At 34.2% G+C, this 12,906-nt stretch overlaps 2 protein-coding genes across 5 annotated transcripts; one reads left to right on the forward strand and one right to left on the reverse strand.

Annotated features, from left to right (window-relative positions):
• Positions 1-972: 972 nt before the first annotated feature.
• LOC105160938 (LOB domain-containing protein 42) lies at positions 973-7,596 on the forward strand. Of its 4 annotated transcripts, none has more exons than XR_016066178.1 (4): positions 973-1,387; positions 1,513-2,158; positions 2,526-2,593; positions 6,933-7,596. XR_016066178.1 is itself a non-coding variant. In XM_011078475.3 (2 exons), the coding sequence occupies exons 1-2, from the start codon at positions 1,198-1,200 to the stop codon at positions 2,097-2,099; spliced, it is 777 nt and encodes a 258-aa protein (XP_011076777.1). In that variant the 5' UTR covers positions 973-1,197; the 3' UTR covers positions 2,100-2,356. The 4 variants fall into 4 exon arrangements, 1 of the variants encoding a protein (XP_011076777.1); XR_016066179.1 differs by having other exon boundaries at positions 7,020-7,596; XR_847727.3 differs by lacking the exon at positions 6,933-7,596 and having other exon boundaries at positions 2,526-3,440.
• Positions 7,597-8,079: 483 nt separating this feature from the next.
• On the reverse strand, positions 8,080-10,268 carry LOC105160947 (zinc finger protein CONSTANS-LIKE 16). The gene is made up of 2 exons (XM_011078491.3): positions 8,985-10,268; positions 8,080-8,451 (listed from the first exon to the last, which is right to left on the reverse strand). Exons 1-2 carry the CDS (start codon positions 10,062-10,064, stop codon positions 8,203-8,205), a joined length of 1,329 nt encoding a protein of 442 aa, XP_011076793.2. The 5' UTR covers positions 10,065-10,268; the 3' UTR covers positions 8,080-8,202.
• Between the last annotated feature and the right edge of the window lie 2,638 nt (positions 10,269-12,906).

Genomic DNA, 12,906 nt, shown 5'->3' on the forward strand with positions numbered 1-12,906 from the left:
TTATTGGTTGTAAATTAAAATCGTGATAAATAATTATTATTAATGATAGTGTAATAATTAAAAACTCAATTACGATGATAAATATAAGCGTCACTACATTTGCATTGTTAATTTGAACTCTTATTAACTACAATTATATTGGAATTATCAGTATAATAATTCTTTTCACTATTAAGTCACCTTAATCAAGACTATATACAGTCACTTAATACATATTACTTTTTAACAAAGAAAAAAAGTTTATGATGGAAACAAGCATGAATTCTTAACTTGATTCATTAGGAAAGCAAAAATGATAAGTTAATTAACTCAATGAGTTGAGTAGTAGTTAGATGGTAATCAAGCCAATTGGTTTCCTTAATTACATCCCATAAGAAGATCCTCGACTAGCTATAATTACCTGGCAGCAATATTGTAGCTTGCAAACTGAATCATATTTGTTGGAGTTGGAGTTTGTAGCTTGCAAACTGAATCATATTTGTTGGAGTTGGAGTTGTGGCTCAGTTGTAATAATAATAATGGGGTGAATAGCAATTTATTTTCCTGTGATATTAAAAATGAGCACATTACCCTCCCTATGAAAAAAATATAGCAATTTACCTCCCTATACTTTTTAAAATGAAGCAATTTACCTCCTTATATAGGGAGGTAGATTGCTTCATTTTAAAAAACATAGGGGGTAAATTGTTGTATTTTAAAAAATATAGGGAGGTAAATCGCTATTTATTTTTTCATAAGGGGATAATTTGCTGATTTGCAATATCACAAGGAGTTGCTTGCATTTTTCCCAATAATAATATAACTGCCTTGTTCAACAATAAGAAATATAAGGGGATTCAATTTTAATTAATTATACAAGTAGATGAATAATTATGAGAAATTATGTGATTGGGAGTGACAAAAGCAGACATGCAAAAGAAAGCACATCACCACCAACTTTTATTGCAATAAATTAAGGAGCTAGTTGGGGGGTTTAGCAGTTGTTAGAAAACACATTTCCAACTCCAGGTAGTACTTTCTCTTCTCTGCCCTAACCGGATACACCAAAAATACCGCTCCGCCCGCACATCACAACAATCATCATATCCCCCTCTCCTCCCTCAATAAATACCCTTGTCTTCCCCTCTTCCGCATCCCTTTTCTCTTCATATATTCTTCCCTATCTCCTCTCTCTCTCGCGCTCCAAGATAGTGTGTGATGAGAATGAGCTGCAATGGCTGCAGAGTTCTCCGCAAAGGCTGCTCCCAGAACTGCACCCTCAGACCTTGTCTTCAATGGATCAAATCCCCTGAATCCCAGGCCAACGCTACCCTCTTTCTCGCCAAATTCTACGGCCGCGCTGGACTCATCAACCTCATCAATGCCGGCCCAACTCATCTCCATCCTGGTATCTTTTTTTTCTTAAAGTTCAATAACACACAAGAGCATTGACATGCAGATTTGGAATTAATGAGACTTTTCGTTGAATCTCAATTTACTCATGATTTTGCAGTTTATTATTTTGCTGCGCAGAAATTTTTAGGTCGCTGCTGTATGAAGCCTGCGGAAGGATCATCAACCCGGTACACGGATCAGTCGGGCTGATGTGTTCGGGAAATTGGCCGCGGTGCCATGCGGCGGTGGAGGCCGTACTTCAAGGGGCTCCCCTCGTGATGCAACTCCCCGGTGAGGACGATTCTGCTGCGGATCCTCAGGGCTGCGACATTCGCCACCTCTCCAAGGATTCCTCCACCAGCCTCCGCCGCATCAGGACCCGAAACCGCTTCAAGCGCAGCGCCACGCATGCCAAAACCCAAGTTGACTCCATCACTGCCGATTTAGTCATGAGTGAGTCAGAGGGGAATTTTACAATCACGGGGTGGGACTGCGGCGAAGATTCCAAGAATTTCGGTGGGGACCTGAAGAGGCCCCCGAGTCGCGACTCGTTCTCGGTTGAGACGGTGGAGCCAGCCTTGGCGAACCGGAACGAACAACCGGCTCTCGGAGTCAAACCGGAGGAGCTAACCAGTGAGATTGGGTTGGATTTGACATTAGGCATGAATCCAGGGCTCCAGGCCTACATGGCTACAGTGATAGAGATTTCCGACAGCGAAACCTGAACATTCAGAACATTAACCCAGTTTTGGAGGCTCCATCAGACACCAACTCTTTTTACTAGGTCTCAATTTTCTTTTTATTTTCCAAATTTTATGCAAATTAATCCCTCCTCAATTATATATATAGTTCGTATTGCAGAAGTTTAATCTTACTAGCTTGATTTTCTTTTGAGCAATGAGATGGTCTAATGTAGGGTTGGGACCTTTGTATATATAATTACATATAATAGAAGTAATCTCACTAATAAACATGTTCCCAACTCGTTGTTTTCAGCTTTATTATTTAAGTAAAATTACCAATCTTTTTTTATTCATTCTTTTCCAATATTGTGGTTCTCTCTCTGTCTAACTTTTCTCGTTATAGATAATTAAAATTAATAAATTAGAAAAAAAAATAAAAGTGTTATTGATGAGGCGAAATTGATCCAGATGGGCGATGGATACAAGAAGATTTCTGTGCGTTTGGTAGGAAAAGGTGAAGCAAAGTGAGGTGACAGGTTTGCAGTTTCTTTTGGACATCTGCTACCTTAATTTCATGCAAAAAGTATTTGATTCGCCAAGTTTCATCACCTCTATCGAATCTTTACTCAGTCCTGAGGTGTTGTTAGGACACATAATTAAATTGCAATAGTTTTTAATTCTGAAAATTCTAATCATTTGAAACAATTTTATATATAATTAATTGGTAATATAAATCAAGGGTTTTTAAATTCATATAATAATTCAACATGTAATTAATTTATATTCAGTGAATTCCTACTTGAAGTTTATGTAAGTAAATTTTAATTTGGATTGTATTTACATCAGGAATATGAAGTATGTTTTCCAAACGAATCTATACGCCTAGGTTCCGTTTCTATGCAGACTTATAAGGTAAAAATCGTAATAACCACCTCGATAAAGTCCCAGTTATAGCCATTTTGTGTCTAAATCAGATACATCCTAACTGATATTTATAGATTTTTTTAATTATACAATTTAATATGAATTACAAATAAAAAAAATAATTGATTGCTCATAGTGAATTCGTCCATACTCAAGTTTTGATCTACCGAGAACAGCTTGAAACCACCAGAATTAAAAAAAAGATGCACATTTTTGCATGTCCACAATTTGAAATAGCGTCGCGGAACATAATTATTTTTTGAGAGGGAACTAAATCTTATTACAACCTTTAAAAGATTACCAGTATCCCGACCAAAATACTTTTTTGATTTTACAATTGAAGAGTGAGTCAGCTATGTCGCAACTTACCAGTGGCTTCTGTTAAGTAAATCCCACGTCGTTTGGGTTCATTTTCGGAAGTTGTCTTTGTTTTAAGTAAATAATTGAATTAATAAATAATTGATCAAGTATGTATGTTTGTGTAAGAGGGCCAATAGTATCTACTTACGTGAGCAGAAGAACGACGTTTCTGGTGGAAGTAAAGCCTTTATCCATATTACTCATTGTCTTATAAAAATAATATTTACATCTTATATATTAATTAACATATTAAATTAATAGTTTAATTTCACATAAAGACTTTATGTTAATAGAATCTTGCAAATCAATTTACCTCATCGGTCTCCTTAATTTTGATTACATAAATTTGAGGACAAAATACTTTTTTAGTTCCATAAAATATGGGTAGAATTTGTTTTGGTAGCACAACTCTGGCAGGTGTCATTTTTAGTCACATAAAACTCATAATCACGTATTTTTAGTTCCAAAAAGTTATGTGTGTTGTGGTTTTGGAACTAAAAAGGCGTTGTTTGAGACTAAAAAATTATTATAATTTTGGGACTAAAAAGGCCCAAAATCATGTTTTTTAGGACTAAAAAGACGTAATTTTGTGTTTTATGATTCTAAAAACATCACCTGTCATAGTTATGGTACAAAAAAAAAAATTCTATTTTTAATTTATGGGACTAAAAAAATATTTTGCCAATAAATCTGACGTAAATTCTTTAAGGTGTTATATTAGAATTCTTAATTACACTAATTTTGTGTAAACTCATGCATATAGGTGAATATGTTAATTTATATTTGAAAAGTCTGTATCTTTTATATTTATATCGATATGGCCGACACATAGAAACATATAAAATATCTTAAACTTTAATTCCTGCAACAATTTTGACTTTTTGAAGATTGAGAAGTAAAAGGTTTTTAATCGCTTACTCAGCTATCCCCTGGACGAACCAAGTTTAAAGCTGCTTCCGGTTTTATCTGTTTTTTATTCAATTGGACCAATTATAATGATATCATAAATTTTTATAATTAATAATTAATATATTTAATAAATTAATAATTAATATATTTAATAAATTAATAATTAATATTAAAATAAATTGATTAACGAAATCAAACTCATAAGCTCTTAGTAACGGGACCTCAACTTTTGATTTTATAGTTATTCCATATTTATTGAGCTCGGCACGTTAACTAAAAGCAATTAATTACTCGCCCCCCCCCCCCCCCCAAAGAAAGTTTTGGCTGACAAGTAATTCAACTTATCGCATTATATTAACTAATTAATTCATGTAAAAGTTTAAATTGATATAGAGTGAAAAATCATTTAATATTAATTAATATTTTTGGCCAATCTCGTCGTTAGTTTCTCATATCTTAAATTTGTCCCATTAAAATTCTTGATCCTTAAATTTAATTGAATCTAAACTATAAAGAATTGAATATTCTGGGTAAAATTGGAAAATGTCAAATTCCTATATTATTCTTTCATAAACTATTTAACTAACGTACTATATGAAAAAAAATATATAAAATACCATGTATAAAATAAATGATCTTGTAATTCACCATGAAAATTACTTGCAAAAAAATAAGTTTGAAATGTTATTATAATGATATCACATCACGTACTGTTATTTGTTTTGCATTAAAAACATCAATATCAATTAGTTACTAAAGTCGACATAATTCTTTATATGTTTAACATTTTGTACTCTTTCTCTAGCTTTGGTAGTCTCTTTGGGTTTTTTTTGTTTATAAGTTCTTGTCTCGTAGCACTTTACAAAGATTTTAATGCAATATGCCATTACCTTGCTTAATGAAGTCGGCACTTATTGAAAGTCCACAAAAGCCAGTGGTATTTACTGTTAAGCCTATCCTACAATTGGACTCTCTGCAAACATAGAACCACCTAAAACAAAGTCATACATAAGTAAATTAAAAGTTATTGAGCATATACAATGACACATAAAAAAAAAAAAAAAAATTACTTGTAGGTTCTTGTGTTGAGTACTCATGTATTTCCATAGGAACTTGGTATTTTTTAATTTTATCCGTTTTCAATGGAATATTCTATCCTTTACAATTTAGATTTTCCTTAAATCTACTGGTCCAAGACATTTATGGTATAAATTTAAGAGATGAGGTTAAAGTAGATATTTGAAAGATGAGGGACTAAAAGAAGAAATAAGACCTAATATCTTTTAACACATGAATTTGATTTTCCACTTAATTACCAAATGCATTCCAATCATAATTACTCTTCTTTCGGAATCTCACAAGCACCTCTCACCTCCATATTTACCACTTGTGTACAAAAGAAAGAATTAAACCATTAACTACCTCTAATCATAGCTCGTTGCCAAGTAATTAATTAAACAATACATGTAGCTAGTTGACAATTTATGGATTCCTAAAATAAACTATATATGTAATATTGAATTTGTGGTGGATTAACACTTATAAGCATTGTTTGTTCGTCGCGTACACAAACAATCGTACAGTATATATAACCCGATTGGCATTTGACTAGAAATTTTGGGCGTATACAATTAAGTCGGCAAAATTTTCTTGACTTGCTTCACAACTTGACTTTGTTTAGGAGATAAGAAATCCCAATTTTCTTAGTTGTTAAAATTTGGCGATTTAGAAATTGGGTTGATGACCACATGGATGACGATTTTGCACTAGAAAGTGGTATTTATCTCATGATATATTAATTTAATTAATGATGATGGAATCAAGATTCTACTTAGTTGATTTAATTAAAGCTAAAGAAATCAAGATCACAATGTAATTAATGTCACCTCCATACATGTGGACCCATGTAATGAGAACTAATAATGTTTGTATTATGAAGACAGATTAAGTTAATGATCGACTCTTTTGCTCGAGCAGGTTGCCACATATATTTCCAAGTAAAATATTAGTTAAATCGTTGTCTTTATGTTGCTGGGTTTCGGACAATGATGCACATAACTCACAAATTGACCTTGTTTTGATTGGTTTTCTTGAATTTGTGGGTTCGGAGTTAAGTCTACTTGGTATATATTATACAATGCTTCTAATTAATTATCTTCTGCACGACACTTCACCACAGCAATGAGCTCTATATATATATATATATATAGCTAATCATCTGTTATTTTGAAGCCATAAGAGTGATTGATGCTGTCAATTTCTGATGGAAGCATTCAACACAAAAGAAATTCTTGTATTAGTGTAAACTATTAAAAAGTGTGGATCACGTTATATCAATATTTGTTTTTTAAATTTGGAGTTTATAAATAGAACTAAAAACAAAAAATCGTACAATAATTTACGGTTAAAGTTAATTTAACAAAATAATAAAAAAAATAATATATTGAAAGGGAGACATAAAAAAATGATGCCAAAAGAACCCCCAACATTTGTGGATTGGATTTTCTATTTCAAATTTTGTCGCATCTTCTACTTTATTTAGTATATAAGTGCCACATGTATAATTTTTTTTTTAAATAAAATATATTATGTCATCTTTATATATATAGTGTGCACATGTTAAATAGAGTAGAAGAGCGGGTGTGTGCCATTACATCTCAATTGTTTTGTACTGAAATACAGGGGATTCCTTTTTTTATCTATTTGCTCCTTCTCCACCTCTGTATTGAAGAGGATGAAAACAATATCTCCTTGACTACCCACGTACAGGAGTAGAATTGCTGTTCGGTATTCACCTTCATGGGCAGCACGCGAAGCACTTGAGCACAGCATATTTAGAGCAAGCCCGGGGGCAGCTGACACCTTTGGACCTCCAATTTGGGCCGTGTACGATGTGGGCCTTCACTTCCAGGGAGCCAGGACCACCTCCAGTATTGTCAGAAGACTTCATACACTGCCCTGTCTCAAGGTGCCCGGCACCAAACGAGCAGATCCAGCCCGTGACCCGCGCGGACCAGCTTGTTAAAACCAGTCCGGACCGCTACAATGAGCGGGCCTGAGTGGACACATATGAACTATTTCAACAACTTTGAATTGATTCATCTTGGAAACATTGCCACTTATAGTTAAAAAGTCCCTCGTATAAATATATGTACATATATTGACAATGAAGTGACTGGAAACTGTTTCTGTGTGGCACTGATTAGTCCTTTTCTTGGATCAACATTAGTTGTAAAGGGGCTTTTTTTTTCTGCATTATTTTTCAATTCAAAGGGACCACTCATATGGATGTCAGTCCCGCACACTTTTGTCTTTGAATTTAATTGTAGGGCCACTCTCACTCTCACTTTTTAGTCTTATCTACCTGCTTTTCATAAACATACAATATATACCACATTGAAGTCGCATTATGATCTGATCGAAAAATTTAAGTTTCATCAAGTTAATAATGTACGTGGTTAAGTTAAATTGAAGTCCACAAGTTGAGTATGAATTAGTTAGAAATTTGATTTCAAAATTAAGAGGTCTTTTTCTTGAAGTGGAGAGGAGGAAAAAGAGAGGGAAGCATAGTGCAAAGCGTTTTTCACCTCGCCTATGGAATTACGTAGTTTGAGTTAGATATACCACATAAATTTTGTATACTTATAAAGTTTGTTTTTCTTTTTTGAAACTTAAAAGTTTTCGGTGTTAGCTCATATTTGATGCTATGTAATTCTTGGATGAACTGATTCCAACAACGTTAGTATACATCAAAATGACCATTTCTGCAAACGAGCATATATACCCGCAAACAACTTAGCATTTGCTCAGATTAATAAATGCTAGAAAGTGAACATACAAAATCGTCATATAGTTTATTGCATTAATTTATACAGACTCCTTGAGAAAGGAGAAGCATAAGCCAGTGAACAGTGTAGTTAAGATCATTGGCAGGCAGTTGACAGTTAGGTTCCTATTTATTGAGCAAACTGAAAGCAGGTGCAACTAGATTTGCTCTCTTAACAAACCTCCCTTTCATCCGGGGCCTTTTCTCAGCATTCAATTTCCGAACTTCGTACCTGATTTTCTTGGAAAACAACCTCGTCCGCCGCTTCTCCCTGTACCTCGACACTCTTGCTTCTCTCCCTCCATCGCCCACTGCCACCGCATGTCCAATCATCATTCCCATCTCTCCATATACATGCACTGTTCCGCATGTGCCCTGTATTGGAATTCATAGCAGCAAAATGATTAATGGACGTAATACACAGGAAAATTCAATTGAACTCGAATGCCTAATGTTAACTTGGCCCTCTTCTGCGACATGTATTAGTGCTGAGGAGCCCTTATGGCTATTTAGCTCTCCTGTGTTTACTCTTTTTTCTATTAAAGGTTTTTTTCCCCCTTTGTTAAATCTTATTCTAGACATGCTTGTCTAAATGATGATGCCGGATGTACCAGTGTTTGCATTTTGCTCCTGTATTGTAATTTCTGTTGGGCTTTTGTTCATTATAAAAAACCTGTATAATTATTGAGGATTTTTTTTTTAAAAAAAAAAGAACTTGGAATTAACACATTCAAGTGTAATTCATCTTATGCTCCAAATAAAATAAGGAAATGTTTAAGATAATGTCCTTAATCTCAAGATTACGTAGTTTTAGTGTAATGCAAGTGCTTAAATATATTGACTTCACCTACGTAGGACAATGTAAAAGTTTAAATTATAAAGACGGAGAAAGAAATCAAGAAACGTACCATGCAATCAGGCCAGCATCCAGCCGAATCCAAATCGGGGCGTTCTCCGGTTGTCCAGGGGGACTTCTGGTCATCCCAAGCTGACAAGACACCTTCATAGTCAAGCCTCAGAAAAATCCTCTTGGAATCATGCACTTTGTTGGAATCTTGATCAAAATTGTTGGGCGTAATCGGCTCCACATTTTCTGCTTTTATATATTCTTCTTCACCCGTAATTGGAGAATCATAATCGAAATTCAGCTCAAAAGTTTCGCTTCCCATATCAATAAATTCCGCATCAATTCGATGATTGGCCACTTCTCCAATCTCCTCATCTTCAACTTTTACTCTTCCACTTCCCAAAGAACACTCCCTTGATTCTTTCACTTTTCCATCACAATCCAAAAGTCCGAGTCCTTCCATATCAAAGGATTCGTTTTCCAGCCCTTTGCCCAGTAAGCTCTCAACATCTGCTGCAAATTCAGCAAGATCCATTTCAGATGGAAGAAATCCTTGTAAATGACTCATTTCTTGGCTAAAATCATTGAGTGCAGGTTTTAGTTCAGGCCCGGAAACATGCGTAGTTTCTCCACCATTCTGAATACTGTTGGCAGCTTCGCTTGAATTCGCGGAATTGCGTAATTCTGCAACAGATGGATCGAATATCGGGACCCGATAAAGAAGCTGCTCCTCGTTTTCCTCGTGGGAATTGTCTTCGCTGCAAACCTCAGGAACGAGGTGGAGAGGATTACTGATTCCGCTGACGAGCTCATCAGAACTAAGCCTGTTATGTTTTTTCTGCCTCGGGGTTCGGGCTTTTCGGGTGAAACCCTGATGCCACGAGGGTACGGAAACTTGAAGCCCTGATCGGGATTCATCGTCAGAAGACTTGGTTGATGCCGTTTTCAATCGAACCCTTTCGTGCCGACGGGCCAAAGGGTTCGCCGAGTGAACCGATGAATCACACGATTGGCACAAGAATGCATCATCAGCAGTACAATACCATCGGGCCCGTTTTTTCACACAGTTATCACAAGCTCTGGCGGATTTTCCGCCGACAGCAGTAGCCAGTTTTCTGTCTGAGGAAACCATGGAGTTCATATATATTTGTGTTAGCTTAGAGACGAAAATTTGAAGACTTCAAAAGAAAAGAAAAAGGCAATCAAATCAAAGTTAAAAGGCTGCAGCCAACAGCAAAGAGCAATAAAAAAGTACGCTGGTTTTCCTGTTTATGTAAAGAAGTGGAGGATTTGATGCAATTATTTGTATTGAGGAGTGACCCACAACATGCACTTTTACAGTATTTGTATTCAATTCTTGAATGCACTTTTTGTTCTCTTTTTGAGAGCTTTGCACAGGGAATGGGGCTTGCACTTATGGGGCCCATAAGAAGGCCTTATCTCCAATCTTATTGGTTGGAACACAAAATTTAATCCTAATCCGTGGCTGTTGATTGGCTGGATGTCTGATTATAGGATTTCCAGTGGAGCCCTCTTGCTGGGATGAGAATTAGTCATCAATCCAATTTCAGACTATATCTATGTATTTCTTTCTCTCTGCTCGTGTCAATTTCTTGCTCTTTAAATTTGAAGGAGACCTTTTTTGGAGGATTGTCTCCTTTCGATAACAGTGTTTGAAGTTGAGAAAACTGGATCTTGGTCCCCTCTTCCACTCCTATTCATCCACAGAATAATAGTGACAGTAAAAGAAAGTAGTACCAACTCCTCATGTAGTAAAAAGAGAAATAATTCGACACTAGTCTTGTTTAGCAAATTAGACTTTCCCCGACAACCACTTGTTTTGATGATACCACCACACTCAAATTGTATTTGAATTAGTATGACTTCTTTTTCCTGCCCCTCTGAAATAAAGTATTGATTATGGGAAAGCCTGAGGACAATAATCATCTTGAATTTATGTCATTAGTTACTTATACGGACAAAATTACTCCTAATCTTGAAAGATGTTACAACTTTTTCGGTCTAAATATATATACATAGACCATGTTGAAATACAATCTATCGACTTTCATGAAAAAATTTAATCAAGAAGGCATATCATTCAACCATGACATAATTTCAAGATGATTAGCTTTCGAAATCTTAATCTACAAATTAAGGAATCCATGAATCCCTAATTTTGGATGGAATGATTTGATTATTCTGAATCATTTCGTGCTATATTAAAAAATATTAATTGTAATTTGATTTTGAACTCACAGTGTTGCTATGGAACATTTGAATTATTCGATATTTCCATTTCTATTTTTACTTGGATATATATATAGAAGTGTAAGAGTTGTTGACATCACGGGCTCAGTGCCTGTTCAGGGCAGCATATTCTATTATGCTTATACCCATAAAAGTGAAGCACTTTCTCTGTGAATATGGTCCACTTTTGTCCCAACCAGAGTGCCCATTTCTTCGGTGAAGGCCATAAAATTTATATATCAAGTAAATAACGTTAAATGAAATATGAATTACCAGCAATTTCTTTTCTGAAAATTTTTATAATTAGGATATTGGATGAAGAGATGGCCAGATTAATTAACTCAAATAAAATAAATATAGTAAAACGACTATTTAATTTTGCGCATATATATAATGTGCATCAAACGAAAAAAAAGAAAAAGAAAAATAGAAAATGAAATGAAATTATTATATATAGTGGATAAATATGATGTGGAGACCTCATCTATTTGAAATCTTACCTTTTATTATATATTCAGAAAGAGGAAAAATATCTAGGCAGACAAAACTGAGAAGGTATGTTAGAGTCATGGAGTTGACAATGACTCGTTCGTTACCAACCCCACGAGCGCTTCTCTTTCTTGCATGGACCGCTCACAGATATAATGCTTTACTAATTAAGGGGAAAAGCCAAATTATGTATGGGATGATTCTGCCAATATAGATTGGGAAAATTGCTATTTATTCTCTGTGCTATGAGGAATGAGTAAAATATTTTATGTGTTTTAAAAAAAGAAGCAAATAACTCCTTATCTAAACCATTGATAGATGGCTAATTTATTTTATTTTTTGAAACACATGGAGGTAATTTACTAATTTTTTTAATTTTCATAGGAGCGTCTTTGCTCATTTCATATATCATAGGGGGTAAATTGCATTTAACCCCATATAGATTTATAGTGTGTGACAATGATTCAAATATTAATATTATTTTCATTTTATTTAATATATATATATATTAAGTCGCAGAATAAAATTCTTCTTTTCATTAAATAAATGGCTTATTTTTTTGTATATACAATGTGTATATTATATGGGACAAAAAGGATGTAATAATATTAGGACAGGAAACTTCGAACCATGTCGCCTGATAACCGTAGATTTTGTGCTCATATACATGTTTGGAATTGATGAAAAACCTGTTCAAATATAAGTAAAAAACATTTCATAATCTTAATATTCTAGTAATTGATTCTTTAATTCGGTGATGGAAGACATGTTAAATTACTTATGTTGATTAATGGAGCTCTTTATTCGGTTTTAATGTTCAATTAATTATACATGTAATTAGTTGATTGAGCTTTTATATATGATCAGTATTTAGTTTATATTAGGAATAATTACTCTTCCCTCTTCTAAAATTTAGTGTAATTATATTTATCTTTAAATGACTTATTACTAACTCATTGTACGCCAACCAAATTTTCTCTAACTAAATTACCTTATTATGGTGACTATATACTTCACATTAATGTGTGAAGACGTATGAGGGTAACGATCATTAAAAGATTTCTTTAATTTGCAATAAATTAGTAATAAATCAATCAGCGCTAAATATAAATCTTTATATGATTCTTTTGATAATATCAGCAAATTTGAGAATTTTGTCTAACGGAAGGATTTATTTATTAGACGGCAACAAACCACAGGGGTCTTAGATATAATTTTTCAAACTATAAAGGGTCTACGTATAA

This window comes from Sesamum indicum, linkage group LG1 (assembly GCF_026168435.1).
Source record: "Sesamum indicum cultivar Baizhima isolate 11 linkage group LG1, ASM2616843v1, whole genome shotgun sequence".
NCBI lineage: Eukaryota > Viridiplantae > Streptophyta > Magnoliopsida > Lamiales > Pedaliaceae > Sesamum > Sesamum indicum.